The sequence below is a fragment of the Balaenoptera musculus genome, chromosome 11 (assembly GCF_009873245.2).
Source record: "Balaenoptera musculus isolate JJ_BM4_2016_0621 chromosome 11, mBalMus1.pri.v3, whole genome shotgun sequence".
NCBI lineage: Eukaryota > Metazoa > Chordata > Mammalia > Artiodactyla > Balaenopteridae > Balaenoptera > Balaenoptera musculus.
This window is the reverse complement of record NC_045795.1, coordinates 52,765,757-52,787,369: the sequence shown is the minus strand read 5'-3', so window position 1 is coordinate 52,787,369 and position 21,613 is coordinate 52,765,757. Positions and strand designations below refer to the sequence as shown.

At 36.5% G+C, this 21,613-nt stretch overlaps 1 protein-coding gene across 1 annotated transcript in view; it reads left to right on the top strand.

The window, feature by feature from the left end:
- Positions 1-20,606, top strand: part of CLASP2 (cytoplasmic linker associated protein 2) — a 176,983-nt gene extending 156,377 nt beyond the window's left edge. The window contains 7 exon segments of the mRNA XM_036868146.1: positions 1,551-1,704; positions 4,917-5,145; positions 11,519-11,712; positions 12,208-12,336; positions 14,512-14,718; positions 15,785-15,901; positions 18,216-20,606. Coding sequence (XP_036724041.1) covers positions 1,551-1,704; positions 4,917-5,145; positions 11,519-11,712; positions 12,208-12,336; positions 14,512-14,718; positions 15,785-15,901; positions 18,216-18,302 — 1,117 coding nt within the window. The 3' untranslated portion in view covers positions 18,303-20,606.
- Positions 20,607-21,613: the final 1,007 nt, after the last annotated feature.

Here is a 21,613-nt window from a genome sequence, read left to right as displayed (position 1 = left end):
ACTAACCCTTTAGATGATAATAATGTATAGGATATGGAACTGTTTTTTGTAAGTGACAGGAAAACTTAGGGACACAGCTTTTGGAAATTACTGCTTGTTGCATTAAATAGCATAGTTATGTTTCTCAGATATGCTGTATAAATCCATTAATTGCCAATTGTGTCTTTCAATTATAATACTCAATATAAGTGATGAGGTCAAGTTATAATGATGAATATTTAGATCTAATATTGGCCAGCCACCTCTAAAAATAGAAGAAAAAATTAACCTTATAGACAAAAATGTAAAAATAAAGAAAAACAAATAGGGAAGGGTTAAATATAAAATGGCAATATGTATAGTTAGGAAAAGATGTGACTGTGAGATTGATCCTTAATAAGACATGTGAAATTTTCACACACTTGTGCAGTTCAAGCATGGGCTATATTTCAGATGAAGTTCTTAACTCATTAATGGATTAACATTTTTTCCCGTCTCCTGGCCTTTTAAAAAATTTTGCCTAGAGAATTCCCTGGCGGTCCAGTGCTTAGGACTGCACGCTTCCACTGCAGGGTGCACAGGTTCAATCCCTTGTTGGGGAACTAAGATATCCCGCAAGGCTTGCAGCCAAAAAAAGTAAAATAAAATAAAATAAAAATTTAAAAATTAAAAAACTTTGTCTAGTGGGTCATATTTGTACTTACCAGCTTCATTTTTGTTATTAACCATATACCATAACATATGCTTCATCATATTCATTACAATTATAAGATGCTTCATTATACTGCAGACCAATTGCAAATTTATCATCTAGCCTGTTTTTTCCATGTTATACATATATGACAATTTTGATGGCTAAATTCCAGACTCAGTTGAATTTTAGAATCTGATTATAGAATTCAGATCAGTAACACTTATGTTCACTGTTAAAAATTCTCAGCCTTCTTACAGATTTGTGTAAAATACATTTATCTCCTCTTTAAGCAGTACCATTATTGTGAGTTAACCACAGGGGTTAGCAAATTCTCTGTGAAGGGCCATATGGTAAATATTTTAGGCTTTGCAGGCAATGCAGTCTTTGTCACCTCTACTCAGCTCTGCTTCTGTAGTGTGAAAATAGCCATAGATAATAGCTAAATAAATCAGCATTGCTATGTTCCAAAATTTTATTTATGGACACTGAAATTTGGATTTTATGTAATTTTCTTGTGTCATGAAATGTTATTGTTTTGATTTTTTTCTCAACTATTTAAAAATGTAAAAAAAATTCTTAGATTTCAGGGGTCGTAATTTGCTGGCCTCTGGTTAGTCAGAACATTTTTGAAGGTGAAAAGACAAGCCAGTTGTTAAGGGCTGTGCATTCTAGAGTCACTGTAAGCTGCCCTTGATGGGCAAACAGTGGGACATGTTCTTTAGCCATTTGTAGCTGTCAGGTTTCATTTTGCTCATTATGCTTTAGAGCATATACATTCTCTAATCCTGTCTTTATAAATATCCTGTGTAATCTCCTCATATGTATTTGTATTTTAAAACTACACATAAATAAAAATTAATTGTTGTCTTTTTCATAGTGCATTTGATTATGACACAGAAAATATGAATTCTGAAGATATTTATAGCTCTCTTAGAGGTGTCACTGAAGCAATTCAGAATTTCAGCTTCCGCAGTCAAGAAGATATGAATGAGCCATTGAAAAGGGATTCTAAAAAAGATGAAGGCGATTCAGTGAGTATTTGAACATTATTACATTGCACATGTTTTCATTAAGAGCTTTTGATTTTATTTTTAAACTTTGTTTTCTGTCATTTTCAAAGATAATTTTCCAGGGGTCAGTTACTCAGTATTTACTGAGTATCTACCATGTGCCAGGCACTGCTCTGGGCAGAGTCACTGCCCTCAAGTTCCTCATATATTTTTAGGTAGAGATGAGTACTGTGGAGTTCTAGGTTAGAATGTAAAGTGAATCTATTTTAGATTAAGTTGTAAGGGAAGATGACATTTGCATTGAGACCTAAGTAAAGCCATACAAGATCTAGGAGAGAAGAATTCCATAAATGAAATAACAAGTGCAAAGACACTTAGATGGGAGCAAGCTTTGTACAGTTGAGAACCAGGATGAAAGCCAGTATAGGAACATGGGCCAGATCACGTGGCTCTTGTAGGACAAAATAAGGTGTTTAAACCTTTTTTATTCCTGTTCAGTGTAGTGATAGTGATTTGTTTCATCAGTTTCTGCGGTTCCAATTAAGAACGTTATGACCCATCTTTCTGACATTTGTGAATATTATTGCTCAGTTTGTTACCCCACCATTATACAAAAAAGTTTTTTTTTTTTTAACTCTGCTTCTTCTTAGACTTTTCTCTCACAGCTTAGACTTTTCTCAAAACAAGCTATCCCACCATTTCCTGTGAATCTGTGGTTTCTCAGTGTTTACAAAATTATAGAACATTGCAATGCTTCAGCAAATCTCTACAGGGCTCCCTGCTCTGCTTCCTGACTTCTTTCCTGCTATTGTTTTTCTCCCCGTGCCTGTATGGCAGATGAGCCTAGTAAACTGGATGCCAAAAACCTGCTTATCACTCGTATTTGAGGTTCCCTACCCCAAAAGCTGCCTATGGTACCAATAACAGGTTAGTAAGAGTCACTGCTTAATTGAGACTTTCTCCCCAGTGATAGCAGGGTACAGTGTCAGGAGCCCAAGTAGTGGATTCTGGCAGAAGTGAGTTTGGCATTTACTCACTAGTCGGATTATCACTTCTAAGCCTCTATGTCTTCCTAAGGAAAATAGGGATATTACTGCATACCTTAAAAATTATTATGCATATAATAAATCATATGACTCCATCCAGCCCAGACCTTTCTCCTGATTTCCAGATTCATACATCCAGCTGCCTGTTTGAACTCCTGATCTTTCCTCCTAAACTGTTCTTTTCTATCTCAGTTGATAGCAGTGCTAGTTGCTCAGCCAAAAACCTTGGACAGAACAGTTGTCCTTGTCCCATCTCTTTTTCTCATCCTCCCTACTTGGTCCAGCAGGAAATCTGTTGACTCTATCTTCAAAATATAAGCCACAGTCTATACAGTAGACTTTTTTCCCTTGTTATCTCTCTGGCCTCATCTCCTGCTACTCTCCTCTGCTTTAGCTACATGCTTCCTTGCTGTTCCTTCAACTTACTGGGCATGCTTTTTTTTTTTTTTTTTTTTGGGGCTCTGTTGGGTCTTTGTTACTGCACGTGGGCTTTCTCTAGTTGTGGTGAGCGGGGGCTACTCTTCGTGTGGTGCACCGGCTTCTCATTGCAGTGGCTTCTCGTTGTGGAGCACAGGCTCGAGGCGTGTGGGCTTCAGTAGTTGCAGCATGTGGGCTTCAGTAGTTGCAGCACGCGGGCCCTAGAGCTTGTGGGCTTCAGTAGTTGTGGTGCGCGGGCTCAGTAGTTGTGGCTCGCAGGCTCAGTAGTTGTGGCGCATGGGCTTAGTTGCTCCACGGCATGTGGGATCTTCCTGGACCAAGGATCGAACCCGTGTCCCCTGCAATGGCAGGCAGATTCTTAACCACTGCGCTGGGCATGCTTTTGCCTCGGGGCCTTTGTCTTGGCTATTCCCTCTGCCTTAAACATTCTTCCTGCAGATAGCCATGGCCAGTTTTCTCACTTCCTCCAAGTCTTTGCTCCAGTAGCTTCTCAGTGACCACCCTATTTAATCTTCAGCCTCCTCTCTCCCACCTCGGCACTCATGATCCCTTTAATACTGTACTGCCTCCCATACACTAATTACCTCCTACTGTACCACATACTTTACTCATTCATTATGTTTTCTTAATGTCTGTGTCCCTCCACTAGAATGTAAACTTCATGAGGATAGACAGCATTCTGTCGTTTGTTCAAGAATATATCCCCAGTGCCAAGAGTAATACCTAGCATGGAATAGGCGCACAGCAAATATTTAAAGGATATTTGTGAAGCACCTAGCTAACGACTTGGCACAGAGTTGCTCAGTAGATGGTGGTAATGGTGATATTGATGATCATAATTGATATTTTGATAAGTATGTTAATGTACCCGAACTCCATCAGGCATCCTTCCAAAACTTATGCAGTCCTTTTGGGACTTTTTAATTTTTTCTTAAGTAGGCCTTTTTTTAATTTGGTTTTCTTATACTTTGTTGACATACTGTCATTGTATAATTTACAACCTTAATAATGAAATCTGGGAGCTTTTAGTTCTGTGTTGCTAATGAAAGTGTTGCTAATGAAAGTCCTTTTGTATCTTTAACTGGCATAGAGAAACTGTTGCTAATCACATTGTATATATTGCTTGATCAAGCCACTGGCAAGGAAACTATAGGAATCATTAGAGACAGCATTCTTTTTTTTTTTTTTAACATTTTTATCGGAGTATAATTGCTTTACAATGGTGTGTTAGTTTCTGCTTTATAACAAAGTGAATCAGTTATACATATACATATATCCCCATATCTCTTCCCTCTTGCGTCTCCCGCCCTCCCATCCTCCCTATCCCACCCTTCTAGCTGGTCACAAAGCACCAAGCTGATCTCCCTGTGCTATGCGACTGCTTCCCACTAGCTATCTATCTTACATTGGGTAGTGTATATATGTCCATGCCACTCTCTCACTTTGTCCCAGCTTACGCTTCCCCCTCCCCTGTCCTCAAGTCCATTCTCTAGGAGGAGAGACAGCATTCTTTTACAGTTCTTATTTGCCCCTATGGCTGTGGTTTCCTTACATCTCTTCTATAAACTGTGACTTTTTGAATGTTAAGTTTTAACTCATCATGTTGATTTCTATTACTTAATTTTTTTTTGGCTGGTTATTGTTACCTTTTTAAAATAGCCTTTGAAGCAGTAGGGAAATATCTTTTTAGAATTTCAAAGAGATTTAAAAAGGAGTTAATGTGCTCTGCCTTCCCCTTCCCATTAATAGACATGTGGCGGTCCTGGGATGTCTGACCCAAGAGCAGGAGGTGATGCTACTGACTCAAGCCAAACAGCCCTTGATAATAAAGCTTCATTGCTCCATTCGATGCCTGCTCACTCCTCTCCACGCTCTCGAGACTATAGTCCGTATAACTACTCAGATAGCATCAGTCCCTTCAATAAGTCTGCCCTCAAGGAAGCCATGTTTGATGATGATGCTGACCAGTTTCCTGATGGTATGTCCTGGGTCCTGCTGCTACTGTCTGTGTTTTGGAGGACTGGTAATCAACGAAGCAGACGAAATATGCATGCTCTTTTATTGTAACTCCCTAAAAAGTAAGGATCTTTGGGGGTGGGAACGTTCTCTCCCATCTTCTAGGAGCTCATTTCTAGTGGTTTGGTGGTTTTCTTCCCCTGAATAAGAGACAGATTAATCATCCTAATATAATTCTTGAAATCAAGAAAACCTCCGTGACCTCCCAGAAACAACTGAAACCAAGCTGTAGACACATTTCATTTAGTTATTAATTTTCATACCAGAATGACAAAACCCTTTGAAAGGATACCCATTCTTTACAATGGCCTTTTGAGTGTGAAGTCATAAACTCTTTAATAAGATACATTCAAGAACCAAATATGGGAAAAGCTACCATTAAGATTTGGAGTTGGCTTAGGTCTAAGCTCTGACACTATGCTGCATCACCTGGGAAGTTGGTTGACCTTCCTGAATCTCACTTGTCCCTAGGTTGCAGATGCTATGTTACCTGCCCTTCTGATCACAGTATGCAGTAAGGTTTGGAAAAGGTGTATAAGAACTGACTATAAAGTACAAAACACTGTAAATGTTTTACTTATTTTTAATAGTAAGGAGTTACATTCTTTTCCTCTACAAATTACATGATCCATTAATTCTTTTCTTAACTAAGTAATGTATAGTAATATATAACTTTATGTAGGTAAACATGAAAGTCTCCCCCTCAACACTCTCATGATTTCATACTTAGGTAATTTCTGATTTTCCCTTTATTCCCTCAGTGTTGCTGTCAGTGAACATATTTCTACATAAAATTTATGCACATATACAGGTAATTCTAAGAGATTTCTAGGGATAGAATTGCCCAATTAAGGGATATCTGTAAGTTTGTTTTGAGAGTTACTACCAATTACCAACTCAAAACACTTGGCCAGTTCAAGTAGTACTGATTTCCTCACCAACCCAGAATGTTTAAGTGTTTTTATTTTTTGTCATTGTGATGGATATAAAATAGGTCATCCTAATGAGCATTTCCTTAATTGTTAGGAAGACTGAGAAATTAGATATCAGATTATTTTTTTATTTTTCTAATTTTGATGAATAGAAAAATATCTTCACTTCTGAATTTCTTTGATTACTAATGAGGTCAAGGAATCATATTTTGGCCAACATGTCATGTTAAGAGACTTAATATATCACATATATCACAAAGGCAAAATTATGACAACATACCAAACTGTCTAAATTACATAAGAATCTATAAAATCGCCACAATTATGCACTTTGGTGTGTTTTAATCTACCATAAACAGTTGACTATGCTGTTGAGGTTTAGTCATGATAGCAGCATAACAGAAGTGTGTGAATTGGACCTAGCAGCAAAGTGCCCTTGGAACCCTGCGTAGTAGCAACAGCCTGGTGATTGAGACCTAGCTTTAGCAGCTTAATTTACATTGGTTTTAAATTATTTATGCACAGAGGTCACAACTGACATTTCTTGCTTCGGCTCCGCTGTATATGTGTATATCTCACATATATATGCACTATATAGGTATATATATACATATATATATATATATATATATGTATATATATACCTACATATATATATGTAGGCTTTTTTTTAAGTATTATTTCAAAATAGTCAAAAGCTTAAAAGTTGGGAGTACAGTAGAAGGAACTTTTTCTTGAACCATCTGAGAGTAAGTTGCCAAACTGACGCTCCATCACTTCAAATACTTTAGGACATACTTTCTATAAACAAAGACAGTCTCCTGCATAATTACAATATATTCGTCAAAATCAGGGAATTATCAGTGCTACATTAATAACTACCCATCCTTAGAGTTTTTCCACCTGTCCCGATAATATCTTATAGTGGAGTATCCAGTTCAGAATGTCATGTTGCATTTAATCATCACATCTCCTTCAGTGTTCAGTCTTTTCTTGGCTTTCATGACCGTGACACTTTTGATGGTTAAAGACCAGTTATTTTGTAGCATTTCCCTCAATTTAGGTTTGTCTGATGTTTTCTTATGATTGGATTCAGATTTTGTACTCTTGGCATCAGAATCACAGAAGTGTTAGTGCGTCTTTCAACTAACACATGATTTCCCTTTGCCCCAAGATTGGTGATGTAATTTTGATCACTTGATTATGGTGCTGCTAACAGGCTTCTCCACTGTGAAGTTACTCATTTTGTAATTAATAAGTGTTTTGTGGAGAGGTACTTTAAAACTGTAAATATCCTGTTCCTCATTAAACTTAAATTTTATTTATTTAAAAAAAATAAATATTTATAACTGTACAGACACATAGTTTCCTGTTGTATTCAATGGGCTATAATGTTTAACTGTCATTATTTATTTTGATGCTCAAATTGTCCTTAATTTGACCATCAGGATCCCATTCAAGCTGGCTTTTGTGTCCTTTTAACATGTCCCCATTCTTACATTCTGACACAGCAAAATCTTACACTGTCCTTGCTTCAGTCCTAGAATCAACTATTTCTCCAAGGATCGATCCTTGGTTTCTTTTAACAGAAAATGGTCTTTAAAGACTAAAGTCTGGGCACTAGGTGTACTCACTGCTGGTGGGACATCACTACTCCCCAGACCTCTAAGTGACTAGAGCTAGGGAGCGTGTGTGTTTGTGTGTGCATGTGCGTGTGTATACACGCATGCACGCTGATTTATATCTATTGCTGTATCTGTCAGAAGCTATGTGTTTATACCAATAACTCCAATTCTAGTCTAGCACCATGAGATTAATTTTAGTTTCTCCCTTTCCATATTAATAACCCCCTGTGAGAAACCTGACTTCCGTTATCTTGAATATACTTACTTATTTGATCAATCCTCCTGTATGCAACCAGTTCTCCATCTCTGCCACCACCTCCTCACTTGCGCGGATGCACTCCCCACCCTGCTGGGCTCTACCATTCCACCCTCAACTTCCTCGGCCTCAATGCCATTCTGCTTGGGCTCTGACACATCACACCTGGTTGCCACTACATGTGGACACGCTTCTTGTTCTAGCTGAGCTCTGAAACCCTATCTTACCCACTCTTACGTGTGGAAACCCTCTGTACTCTGCCTGGGAATCTGTCCCCAGGCCTGTAATTTTGATAAATGGAAAAATATCTTCATTTTATGAGATTGAGGAATTGTGTTTTTACCAACTTCTCATGTTGAGGCTTGATATATCACAAGTACCACAAAGCCAAAATTATGACAAATTAACAAGATCATTCCCTTATTGTCTAATTCTCTTCTCCTTTACTAAGGATCATATATTTCTCATTTGTTAAAGGAAAATATCTCTGGAAATTATATAACTGAAACCTAACTGGGTAGAATATTTTTCAACTTGAGAACGTTATTTCTTCACAGCATAATACTTGATTGACTTCTGAAACATTTGAAGATAGAGAAGCCTTCAGTTACACCAAAATAGTAGTTGTTCCAAGCTTCATATAGCAATTGTTTTCATTTACTGTCTATTTTCTTTTTTAAATTTGAGGTGGGGAAGACCTTATTTGACATTATTTTATTGTAAACATTGCTGACATTATCTTTTTTAATGTATTGACCTCCATTTTGCTGTTTTGATTTTTCTCTTATGCCCTGCCCCCAAGTAAAATTTCTCCTTATTTTGTTTTTAAAATATAAAACTTTTGGTGGGAGATAATTATTTTGTTCAAGTAGGAATTTGTTTTAAAATTCTGAGACTTATTAAGTATCTTTCTTACTCAGATGTGTCTGTACATATTACAGACAGATACACACATTAGTGATACATTTATCAAAACTAACAAGTCATACCCACTAATGACCAGTTCTAATTATGACCTTTGTAAAGTTTACCGGGGACTATAATATTCCAGAATATGTACTACCTCTAGTGAGGATGATACTGTTATTCAAGGGAGACTCATATTTCAGGCCCAGATCCTCACCAGGATCCTAGGAGGTGCGTGCTATTTTCCCATTTTACTGATAAGAAAACCCAACCTCCACAATAATTGAGAGCGTGCTCCTGTCACACAAAGGCTAAGGGGCAGAGGCTTGGTGAGACTCTAGAGCCTGTGTTCTTTTCACAGAACAGCAATGCTTCTGTGTGTCAGAAGAGGAAATACAGTTGATTATACTTTATCTTAATTAATTCAGTACGTTAGGTTTATCTCATTTGTATGACATAAATAGTTCAGTTTTTTATCAAATAATTTATGGGCTTTCTTTGGCAGAAGTTATTTTCCTGTCAGTCATCTGTCCAGACCATTATATGACAGGTCATTTCTAATTATCTTCTAGAGTAATTACAAAGCCTATATTCATGAAGAGGAGAACTGAGTTCCTTTGAAACAAAGCATTTTCTTGAGATTTCCCTTTATTCAGCTGAAATAAAATATACTCTTATCAGAATGATTTTATGACATCTTTGAAAGTCTGATAATGTAACTTCACAGGAGTGATTTTTGAGCGGTTTATAGAGATGCATTGATCCTGCTGCAATAGTTCTTGTTAAGCCAGTAATATTGTTCTAATGTTGGTCTATACAAATGAAATTATTATAAGACAGTTTTTATTCTCCAAGTTAAGATCTTTGAACTCAAATTTCTTATTTTTCATGGTTTTTCTCTGCATTTTGCAGAGGTTCTTCCTGATCTTCCAAAACCCTAATTTAGTTCTCCTCAGTGATCATTCTTTTCAGATTATCTCAAGTTTTTAAATTCAGTAATCACATTTTGTGCTCTGTGTATGAGTGTTTGGGGACCAGAAGTTCTTAGTGCTCTTATTATAGTTCCACGAAAGTTGTCCTAACAAACTTCCTTTTTTATAGGCAGTGAATATTGTCATTACATTTTGGTTCAATTTCCCTTCCCTATCATCTGTTAGTTTTATTCCAGTACAAGTCATCTGTTCTAGTAGTTCAGCTTGATTTCCTTTCCTCAGGTTTCTGAATCCTCTTAAGTGAAACATAACTTTTCTTTCCCTACTTGTGGTTGTGGGTTCCCTGAGACCTATAATGTCAGGCCATTGGTATCTCTAGGTCAGTGGCTAACCAGCTGGCAGGATGAGGCACAGTAGCTTCTGTTTTTATGGACCAGTTGTGAACCATCTGGCAAACTACAACCTCAAGGTTCATTTTTGGGAAAAGTGCTCTTTCCTCTTGAGCGTTTCCTTTTGTAGCCAGCAACCCTCTCCAAAAGGCCAGCATACTCATGCCAAGTGAAGCCACAGAGAATACAGCTCCACAGTGTTAGCTGTCTTTCCTGGAGACTTGGGAGAGGGAGTGACCCCAGGTGTACCTTCTAGGCTCAGGCACCGTGTTCTGTGATTATTTTATTCCAGAGAATGAGTTAGAAGGAAAAAGAATCTATGGCACAAGCTCAAGCAAATGCCTGCCCAAGTCCCTCAAACCTGAATTTATCATGTATTTTATCATCAAAAGAATTTAGGAAGAACTCTGGTATTTTTTAATGTTCTAATGTGAACTTTTGGATTTAACTGTCTTTCCTACAAAGATTTCTCAAAGCATTATCTGATGACTTTGAAAAATAAACAGTGTGTCCTTTAACATTCATAAAATTCATGAGTTCATAATTATACTTTAAAAAAAAGAAAGCAAAAACAAATGAAAACTCCTTGATAACCACTGGGCCCAACTCTTGACTCAGAAATTTAAAGGGAAATATATTAGGTATTCTGCCTTTTCTATCAAACAGTATTTCAGGGCAATCAAAATAGCTCTAGTTGATAAACTCACTCTCTCAGAAGAATTCCAACCCATTTTTAACTCCTAATAAAATAATTGATTCAGCAACATCAGTGGGTGAAATCATTAGTTAAAAGGTTGACGGGGAACTTTACAGTGGTGGGATCAAGTTGTTACCAGTTAAATCCAGTGATCATTTATTAGTATCGCTAAAAATTGAGTACCCAGACACTGTGAGCCTCCTGGCATGACAGCATAGAAGTGCATGCTGAAGTGTGTAAGGATGAAATGATACATTTGGGATTTGCTAAAAATTTTTCAGAAAAAAAGTTGGGTGGGGCACGAAGATGATGTAAGAATGGTAAAATCTTAATAATTTTTAAATCTGGGTGATGGGTACATGGGGGTTCATTATACAATTCTCCTGTGAATTTTTATTATAAATGGTTTCAAACTAGCATTGAGGTTTGGGGGATGACAAATGGAAAAGCATATTACTTGGTCATTTTTCTTTGTTTTTGGTTTTTTTTTTACAAGTAACTTTCTGTTTGTGTTTCATGATGTTATGACGTTGTCATCCCCATACTTGTGAAAGTTGACCTATAAAGTTACAGAATTAACATCATGTCCTTATGACAGATCTTTCCCTAGACCATTCTGACCTGGTTGCAGAGTTATTGAAGGAGTTGTCTAACCATAATGAACGTGTAGAAGAAAGAAAAATCGCCCTCTATGAACTCATGAAACTGACACAGGAAGAATCTTTCAGTGTTTGGGATGAACACTTCAAAACAATATTACTTTTATTGCTTGAAACCCTTGGGGATAAAGAGGTAAAATGGCAGAATATGTAAACAATAGCCTGTTTTTCCTGTCTTGGATTGCCTGTCATTGCCTATTAATCAAGTGCTACACAGATTTGGAAATTGGGAAAATGAGTCTTTTCTGCTGCTTCTTTCTGCCTGAAATTTTCACTGTAAAGTACTTTTTCTTCCCAACCAAGCAGCTCAGTGATTTTCAACAGTTGACAACAGGGAAAATGAAAGGTTGCTGACAAAATTTTTATAGGAGAGTACTTTTTTTTGCATATTTGAATTAGTTGTTCAAAAGTAAAACTTCCTTTTTAATAGAATGTAGTGGTTCTTGGTTTCTTTAAGAAGTATTCGTTTTCAACTAGAGATGTGAAAACTTGTGTAATATACCACATATTTTATGCAGTTGTCTACAATTCCCCCAACCCATATTAAGACCCTTAAGTTACAGAAATGGAAAATGTAAAGATCGTCTACAACCCAAAATATTAAAAACATTAAAATATTTCTTCTTAGCCTACAATCAGGGCTTTGGCATTAAAGGTTTTAAGAGAAATCCTAAGGCATCAACCAGCAAGATTTAAAAACTATGCAGAACTGACTGTCATGAAAACACTGGAAGCACATAAAGATCCTCATAAGGAGGTAAGTGACCTGATAGTACTTCTGATATTATTGCATGAAACATACAAACGTTGTTTGAAAGTACTCTTAGCAAGCATTTTCTTAATGTTCAAGGTAGTATCTGATTGAGAAGCAAACATATAATCTTTTCTGTTTAACGAATTATATTGATACCATGGCCTTTTACCTAAAATAGGTGAGCTCTAGGATATAATTTATCTGATTTCATTTTCTCCTATAATTCACTTTTAGATTTACATTTAGAGTTCACCAATCTTAACTTCACTTTCCATTTACCAATAAGAATTTGGTTTTTTAAAATAACTAATGAAGATAAGAATCATTGTTATTTTAAAGTGGTAAATTGCCTATAGGAGCTAGATGTCTGTTAGAAGTTTACTCAATAAAACAATGAGGACAGCTTTCCTGAAAGAGTCCTGTAAACCTGTCTTGTTACGTTATAGTCAGGATATCCCCATCATGACCAATGACACTGATGAGATAATCAGTGAGATAAGATAATCATAAGGACTTTTATTAAAATAATTAGAAAAGCAAGTTTCAAATAGGGAGTGCAACTCTAAGAGGAAGCATCAGAGCAATACATAAGCAAAAGACAAGTCAAAAAAAGGGAGTTAAAACAACAGTGAGACAAAATAGATTAAAGTTAAGTATAAGAGCTAAAACTGTAAAACTCTCAGAAGAAAGCATAGGTGTGAATCTTTGTTACCTTGGGTTAGGCAATGGTTTCTTAGATACAATACCAAAAGCAGAAATAATCAACAAGGAAAAGAAGAGTAAATTGAACTTTATCAAAATTAAAAACTTTTGTGCTTCAAAGGATGCTCTCAGGAAAGTGAAAAGACAACCCATAACATAGGAGAAAATTTTTGCAAATCATGTCTGATAAGGGACTAACAACCATAATATATAAAGAACCCTCATAACTCAACAATGAAAAGGTAAATAACTCAGTTTTTCAACGAGCAAAGGATCTGAGTTGACATTTCTTCAAAGAAGATATACAAATGGCCAATAAGCACATAAAAGGATTCTCACCCTCATTAGTCTTTAGGGAAATGCAGCTAAAACCACAATGAAATACCACACTTCACACACATGATGAAGAACGATAATAAGAAATGTTGGTGAGGATATGAAAAAATCGAAACCCTCTGGGTAATTCACTTTTCAGAAGCTGTGACTGAGTCTTATAGGAGAGTGAGCCATAACTTTTAAATCTACCTGGATTTTTAATCCGATTTTTTAAAAAATCCAGTTGGTGTTTAGTAGTGGTACATCTGTAGCATCTTGCTGAAGGCTTAAAAAAACTATGTAATGTTTGTACTTTAGTTATCCACCTTCTGACCTAAATAAGGCCTTGTAGCATACCAGTTTTTACCAAAGATAAAATTGACATTCTTAAGCTGTTACAGCTGAAATTAGCCCTAGGTCTTCTGACTTGCAGTGTATTTTCCACTATACCTTTATAAGTACCTCTCACAGATTGAGAGCACAAATGAGACAATACCAAAGTAGCAGCAAAAGCAATAATTTTTACATGTTTTCAAGACCATCTTTAGAGATTACAGATTCCAATAAAAATATAGATAACTGTTTCTTCTCTTCATTGCAGAACCAGTGTTTTACCCTCCCCAAGTCCAATATAGAAGGAAAGAAAATCATTATGAACAGTAGGGGAAATAGCCTGTTAACTTGATAACATATTAATGAAATGATTTTTATTTTATTTTGTTAATAACGTGATAAAAGGCACAAGCCCTCCTGGAGTTGAGGGTCTTAACGATGAGCAGGGTCTCAGAGGCTGATGCAGAGGACTCCAGTCACAGTGTAGTCTAGGTGGACAGAGCCTCCACTCCCCTGCAGAACTAGACCACAATATCATGTTAAAGTTGCTTTTAATCACTGAATCAAGCCAACATTAAGAGAGCACAAATGAAGGAAGAATGATGTAAAAAAGCACCATGTTTCCATCTTCTAGCTTCAACAGTTATCAACATTTTACCAAACCTGTTTTATCTGTACCCTCACCTTTTATGTTTGTTTGTTTAGTGTTTTCAAAGAAAATCCCAGATATCATGTCCTATGATGTATTTCATGAAGTGTATACATCCAGGACACAGTATAAGTTTTACAAAATTACTTCCCTGCTAAATGTTGACCTCTTTGTTTTAGGTGGTGAGATCTGCTGAGGAGGCTGCGTCAGTGTTGGCCACTTCAATCAGTCCGGAGCAGTGCATCAAAGTGCTTTGTCCCATCATCCAAACTGCAGATTACCCAATTAATCTGGCTGCAATCAAAATGCAAACAAAAGTGATAGAGAGAGTTTCCAAGGAAACCCTTAACCTGCTTTTGCCAGAGATTATGCCAGGCCTAATACAGGTAAGCAGCAAAGCTTGGAGGAATAAGCTATGTGTGATACATTTGGGACTCAGTTATTTTAGACACTTGCCAGGCAACACTAGTGGCATGACCAAGCCTTCCTGCTGTCTTAGGTGTTCAGAGCAAAGACTTTCCATAATTAGCTCTGTGTGTGTGTGGTAGAATATACAAAACATAAAACTTACCATTTAGCATGGTAACTTACCATTTAATGTGGTTTTTTTCTATGCATACAAACCCACACATATAAATACTTTTAAAAAATGGGATCATATTTTGTAACATGCTTTGCTTAACTTAATCATAGATTGTGAACTTTTTCCATCCAATAAATAATATTCTATAATGTAATTTTAATGACTAATATTACATAGTATGTATATTAAGATCCCTCCTGAAGAGAGTTAATCATTCATTTCTTTGTGCTTCTGTAGTATTACCTTTGTGACTCTGTTCTAAGCCGAATACTACTAAATTGTGAGGTCCTTGAAGATAAGATCCAAATCTTTTCCTTTCTTATCTGTGCTTTGGTGCTAAGAACAGAATATACATAATAGGTGTGTGTCATACATATAGTGGGTACTGAATAAATGTTTGTTGGATGAATAATTTAGAGTAATGGTAGGGATGGGCCAGATGTTAAGCTTAATTCAGCCTGGATTACAGGAGTACCTTGACTGCCAGGCCAAGGAGTTTAGGTTTTACTCAATAGTGAGGAGCTGTTGAATTCACTACAGCTGAAAGCTTTAGGAAGGTTAATTCAGAGGCTTCGGCAGGGTGGATTGGCAGAGGGGCAGCCCCAGAGTCAGAGGAGTGCAGCTTTCCAAGCTAAGTAAGAAAGAACCCGATAAGGAAGGCTGACAGTGGAGTGGGGGTGCCGAAGGGGAGGTGGAGGAGGGAAGGGCACGCCTCTGCCTGAAAAGGTGAGAAATTAACTTTGTCCAGTCAGTAAAGCTCTCTCTCCTCAGCACACTTGGGATCTCCTCTTTGAGTTGCACTTCTGTCTCTGTGGAATGGTACTTTCCTCAGATCCTGCAGGAGTGCTAACAAGGACTTTTCTTCCCAGGGTTATGATAATTCGGAGAGCAGTGTTCGGAAAGCTTGTGTCTTCTGCCTGGTGGCTGTTCATGCGGTAATTGGTGATGAACTAAAACCACATCTCAGCCAGCTCACTGGCAGTAAAGTAAGTAGTGCTGCTGTTCTAAAGAGGGTGGCTGTGGGTCCTTCTTCAAAATTTAGTTTTTTGAGTGTGTTAAAGAGTAAATTTGGGGGCTTCCCTGGTGACGCAGTGGTTGAGAATCCGCCTGCCAATGCAGGGGACACGGGTTCGAGCCCTGGTCCGGGAAGATCCCACATGCTGCGGAGCAGCTAAGCCCATGCCACAACTACTGAGCCCGCGTGCCACAACTACTAAGCCCATGCACCACAACTGCTGGTCCTGCACTCTAGAGCCCACGTGCCACAACTACTGAAGCCCGTGCACCTAGAGCCCATGCTCCGCAACAAGAGAAGCCACTGCAATGAGAAGCCCACGCACCGCAACAAAGAGTAGCTCCCACTCACTGCAACTAGAGAAAGCCTGCGCGCAGCAACGAGGACCCAGCGCAGCCAAAAATTAATTAATTAATTAATTAATTTAAATAAAAAGAGTAAATTTGTTATTCGGATTTTAATTAGGCTTTGCGAATCCAACTTATTCCTCTTACCATTTGCAGTTTAGCTGTTTGACTTTCACATCTGTTACTCAGGTGAGGTCAGTGGTTTGGTAGGGTGGTTGGTAGACTGCTGTGAAAAAAATGCCTACAGCTTCTGGTTATTTATTGATCACCAACTGACTCTCCTCACTCCCACACCCAAATCCTTACCCCCAAGGGCTGTTTAATTAAGAATAAATAGTAGTTATATATCCATGGATTTATATGTCCCCAAATATGGAACAATTGAACATTTAAAAAATCTTCCTTTACGAACTATGATAATCAAGTATTTGTTCTCCTCTTTCTGTTCTTATTATGATCACAATAAATGTTTAACTTTGATTTGTTATGTTAAAATAAATTTTCCAATTAGTCCTTAAGATGCAAAAAAAACGCAAAATCAGTCTTGCTTTCTTCATTTCTTTGATACTATCAAAACCTTGAAATTTGTTCTAAGGGGTAAGGATAAACTATGATTGTTGAATTATGGTTTATGAACCAGTTAACTGGCAAGACACTCACCTTCATATAAAAAGTTTCCCCAAATCCTAACAGTTGTCATTACCATAATCAAATTTATTTTTTAAGTAGCAAAGGGAAGAAAAAATACATAGAAGGAAAAAGAGCTCAGGTATATACCTTACATTAAATACCTATACAAGTTATAGATAGATTAAAGCAGTGGTTCTAGGGACTTCCCTGGCGGTGCAGTGGTTAACACTCTGCGCTTCCACTGCAGGGGGCGCAGGTTTGATCCCTGGTCAGGGAACTCAGATCCCACATGCTGTGTGGCGTGGCCGAAAGAAAGAAAGAGAAAGCAGTGGTTCTTAACCTTTTCTGTGTTACAGACCACTTTGAGCTTTAGGTATAATCTCATCCCAAGAAAAATAAATGCATACAGATAAATTTTACACATAGTTTCGTTGTGGGGGGGGGGCGTTCAGTGAGCCTCTGAATCTCGTGGACACTAGGTTTAAAAACCCTTCGGTCAAAGACAATGTTAAAAAAGCAAACTTTGAACAAAGTGGTTTTCAGAGAAAAATGTATCCTGAGTTTTGTCATAAGTTTAAGTTAGGTCCTGATAATCCAGAGTTGTCTGTAGAAGAATTAAAATTCAGCACTTTACCAGAATACTAGGCAGCCAGTAGTAATGTTGCATGTGAAGACAGTAGGTGGGAAAAATATCTGAGAATGACATTAGGTGAAAAAAAAGTAGAAAACAGAAATCGATGTGCTTTGATTCCAAACTATAAAAATATGATCTCGTACAATAAAGACTGCAAAATGACAGAGAAATCAAAAACATTCTTGTTAGGAGAGTAGTGACGTAGTTGTCTGAGATCTTGGGTGCTGGAGCCCAAGTGCCTCATTGCCTCTCCTGGCCCACTTCTCTCTACCCCTGTGACCTTAGGCAGGGATGGCACATCCTGTGTCTCGATTTCCTCATCTGTAAAATGTTGTGAAGATAAAAAGAGAGAATTTAAGACAGTATATTGTATAGCACATACTGCTCAAATGTTTATCATTATTGTCTTAATGGTGACTTCTTTTTCTAAGTTTTGTATGTTATCACTATAACATTTTCTGAAAAGGCATGCTAGAATACTCAGTCCTGAACAAACTGAGACTTAAAAATTTTTTTTTTGAAATTCTTAATTAGCAACAGTAACTGGGGCATTATAATAACCCCTCAGTCTAAAATATCTTTTGAAGCTCACATATGTATAATTTTTTTTAATGAGCATCTTACAATCATTTAGAGCAGCTTTCTCAAATGACGTGTTTGGCTTGAATCTGCAGATGAAGCTACTGAACCTTTACATCAAACGCGCACAAACAGGTTCTGGAGGAGCTGATCCCACTACTGATGTTTCTGGACAAAGTTAGTGAAGCTGATGGAAGTGAACCAGGTCTCTCAAAGGAAGGACAGACAGACCACCCTCATCAATGAAAGGAAATTTTCAAATACATCTTTTGGAAGTTACCATTGTTTCCCAGTTTTAGTTTTTTGTTTTGTTTTGTGTTTTCTGTAACAGAGGGCTATCCTCAGTCTGCATGTAACTTTTATGATAGTTATTCCAAATTCAGGAAGAAGCAGTATTAACATCAGTTGGTCAATACAAAGTAATTTTTAATCTAATTCATCATTTCACATGTTTTACTTCTTTGTCCTCCCATTAACCTTTGCCAGTGTTATGATTGTATCCATTTTTTTAAATGCTGGTTAAACAGGAATGCTTAAAGCTTTAAAAGTTTAACAGTCTAAAACATTTTTTGGCCTTTATTCAAATGCAGAATAATATTTTTATTGCTACTTTGAGTTTTGTTCCGTATCATGTCCTATGCTAGAAATATTGAAATGATGTGAAATAAAGCAGGACTAATCTGAACTACAGCTGGACTCTGTTGGTGTGATGGTGATACACGTCATTAATTAGTTCCAACTTCTTTGGGGTGATCTGTAGTTTAAAACTAAGACCTCAAAGACATGTTACAGAATCAGCCAGTTCTGTAAGGCTGATACCCTTTGTTGGTTGTTGATCTTGCCATCTTTATTTAAAACCATGTCCCCTCTATGATCCCTTAAGAAAGCTGTACCAAATCATCAGCCTGTATTTTTCTTGTTACTTATTAAAATAGAAGGTTTCATTGCAGGGTTTTTTGGTTTGTTTATCTTTGTTGTGAATGATGCTTTTTTTATTTATTAATATCAAATTCACTTATGAATAAACTTGATAATGGAAACATAAAAAAAAAATCAAGTGCATGTGTGTCCTTGACCGTCTTCTGTTTCTCATTTAATAAACAAACTAATTATTGAGACATGGGAGTCGACCAGCACCTTTTCTTTAAATGGTGGAACCTGGTTTCCTTTTACCATGAAATTGTCTTACTTGAAAACATTGATCCTGATGAGAGAGAAGATGGTGCCAAGGTTATTATCTTTGTATAATGGGCTCAAATTCTCTACCTCTTCAGGGCTAATACTTTTAACTGAGCTGCTGCCTATAGTGTCTTTTGGAAAACTATTAAAAGGGTGATTTTCTGTTACTTTTTAACAAATTTTTTTAATCACCTTTTGCTACACCTCTTATTTTCATGTGCAGCCAACTTTCAAAAATTACCAGTTTTGGTGGAAGGCAAATTAAATTAGGTAATTTGGAACCAGGATACTAATGATTTCTCATCTTGACTTTTTTTTAAATCCTAACATAAAGTGAATTTGACTGGAAAGGCAAATACCTATTAGGGAGGCAATTTGCTTTTGTTACAGAGTTATCTGTACTTTCTCTGTTTAATCGAAAAAATGTAGAAATGTATGTAAAGAATTTAAGGCAAGAGTTCTGAATGGATGATTTGTGATAGGCTTTTACCTTCCTTCGTTTTTGTTCTAGCAGCAGGAAAATAGTTTCTCTATATCCCCCCTTTATCTGTAACAATTTTGTTTTCTACTGTTAATTACATTGTGTATTTATAGTTCTATGCTTACTGTTGTGCATATACTGGCAATAAAACTGTACATAACATTACTTGAACAAATTAACAATGTATATCAGTTGTTTTTCTGTCTCACTGTGTGACAAGCCACTTATCTCATAACTAGGTTTTTAAAAATGTTTAGAAAGTCCTGTTTCAGTGGTATTCTCATGAATTTGTAAGTGCATCCAAGGAGAAAAGATGTGTCAGGGGTAGCAGTCACAGTCCAATGTATATAGCTCTATATGCATGTATATATTATAGCTTATCCTTAAAAAGAAAAGGTATTTTAAACATTGAACTTGTCTCAGTAATGCTTTATGTTCCATGACCTTTGGTATGTTTTATAATCATTTTGGATCTAAATATTGATCTAATTTTGACCTCTTCTTTAAGGTCCTGCTCTAACTACTGTTGACAACTAAATAGAGTGGCTTAAGCTGAATAATAACTCTACTTGAAAACTTAGATCAAACACCTGGCATCTAAAGGCAGGCACTCAAGAAATGAATGAACTGAGTAACAGAAGAGTATGGTTTAATGTGACGAAGTGAAAGCTAAGTCATGTTTAAAATTCTGTTATTTCAGTTGATAAGACTATAAGAAAGTTATTGTTGACTATTCAGATTGCTATATATAATACCTTTAATTTGTTCATTCCAGAAACATATTAAGATGTCGGCTATTAAAGAATGGTGATAAAAAGCTACTGGTTAAATTTTTTCTTTCTGCTTTTCTCCCCTAAGCTAATCATCAGTGTCATTCATTTACCCACGCTGCTGAGAACCAATTAAAAAAGCATATAATTCCAGGTTTTAAAACATGTTTGTTTCTTGTGGGTTTTCAAAATCTGTAATAGACTTCTGACATTTTCAAGTAAGATATGGTTTGGACCTGAGGTTTCATATTTGGAGTAAATTTGCTATATTCCTTCATATTTTATTATAAACTTCAGGTCAAAATGACTTTTCACCAAGTTATGTCTTACAGTATAAAACTAAAATCTTCAGGCCAGATCTATTTGTAAATTCAAGTGTTTCTTATTATTGTTAATTTAGAAAAACATTTACAGTAAATAGAAATGAGGATTAGTAATGTTATTCCATAATACATGAGGGTTTTTTTTAATTTAACCTTTGATAGCTTTGCTTCCTGTATTGTTTTAGTTCATTTTATTGCAGTTAATCAGTATAGTTTTATAGCCATGCAAATGAAAGGTCTAGAATTAAGCTTTAAAAAAAACTGTCAGTTAAAAAGTTATCCATCTCTATTGTGGAATATTTGGAAAATAATGAAAAACTGAGGGAAAAAAAATTACCTCTCATAGCACCACTTGAGATGATCTGTGGTGTTATTTTGTGGAGTGCTAAGATAATCAATTTGATTTAATGCTGAAAACTGTAAGGGAACATTAAGTTTTGTTAACCAGAGAATGACAAGATTAGAATTAGCTAAGATTTTGAATGCTTCTGTTCTGTGCATGCATTTAACAATACATTTTGAATATATTCCTTCTTTGTTTTTCTATAGGATGACTTCTAACAGCAGCAAAATATTCATTGGTATGTGTGCAGCATAATCCTGGGTTGTTGATCTTCACTGGATATTCTTATAACAAATAGCTACATCTTTGGCACATTTCCAATTATTTCCTACTTGGCAATTCTATAGATGCCTTTACTAGGAAATTACTAAATATAGAAAAACAATCCGGGGCTTCC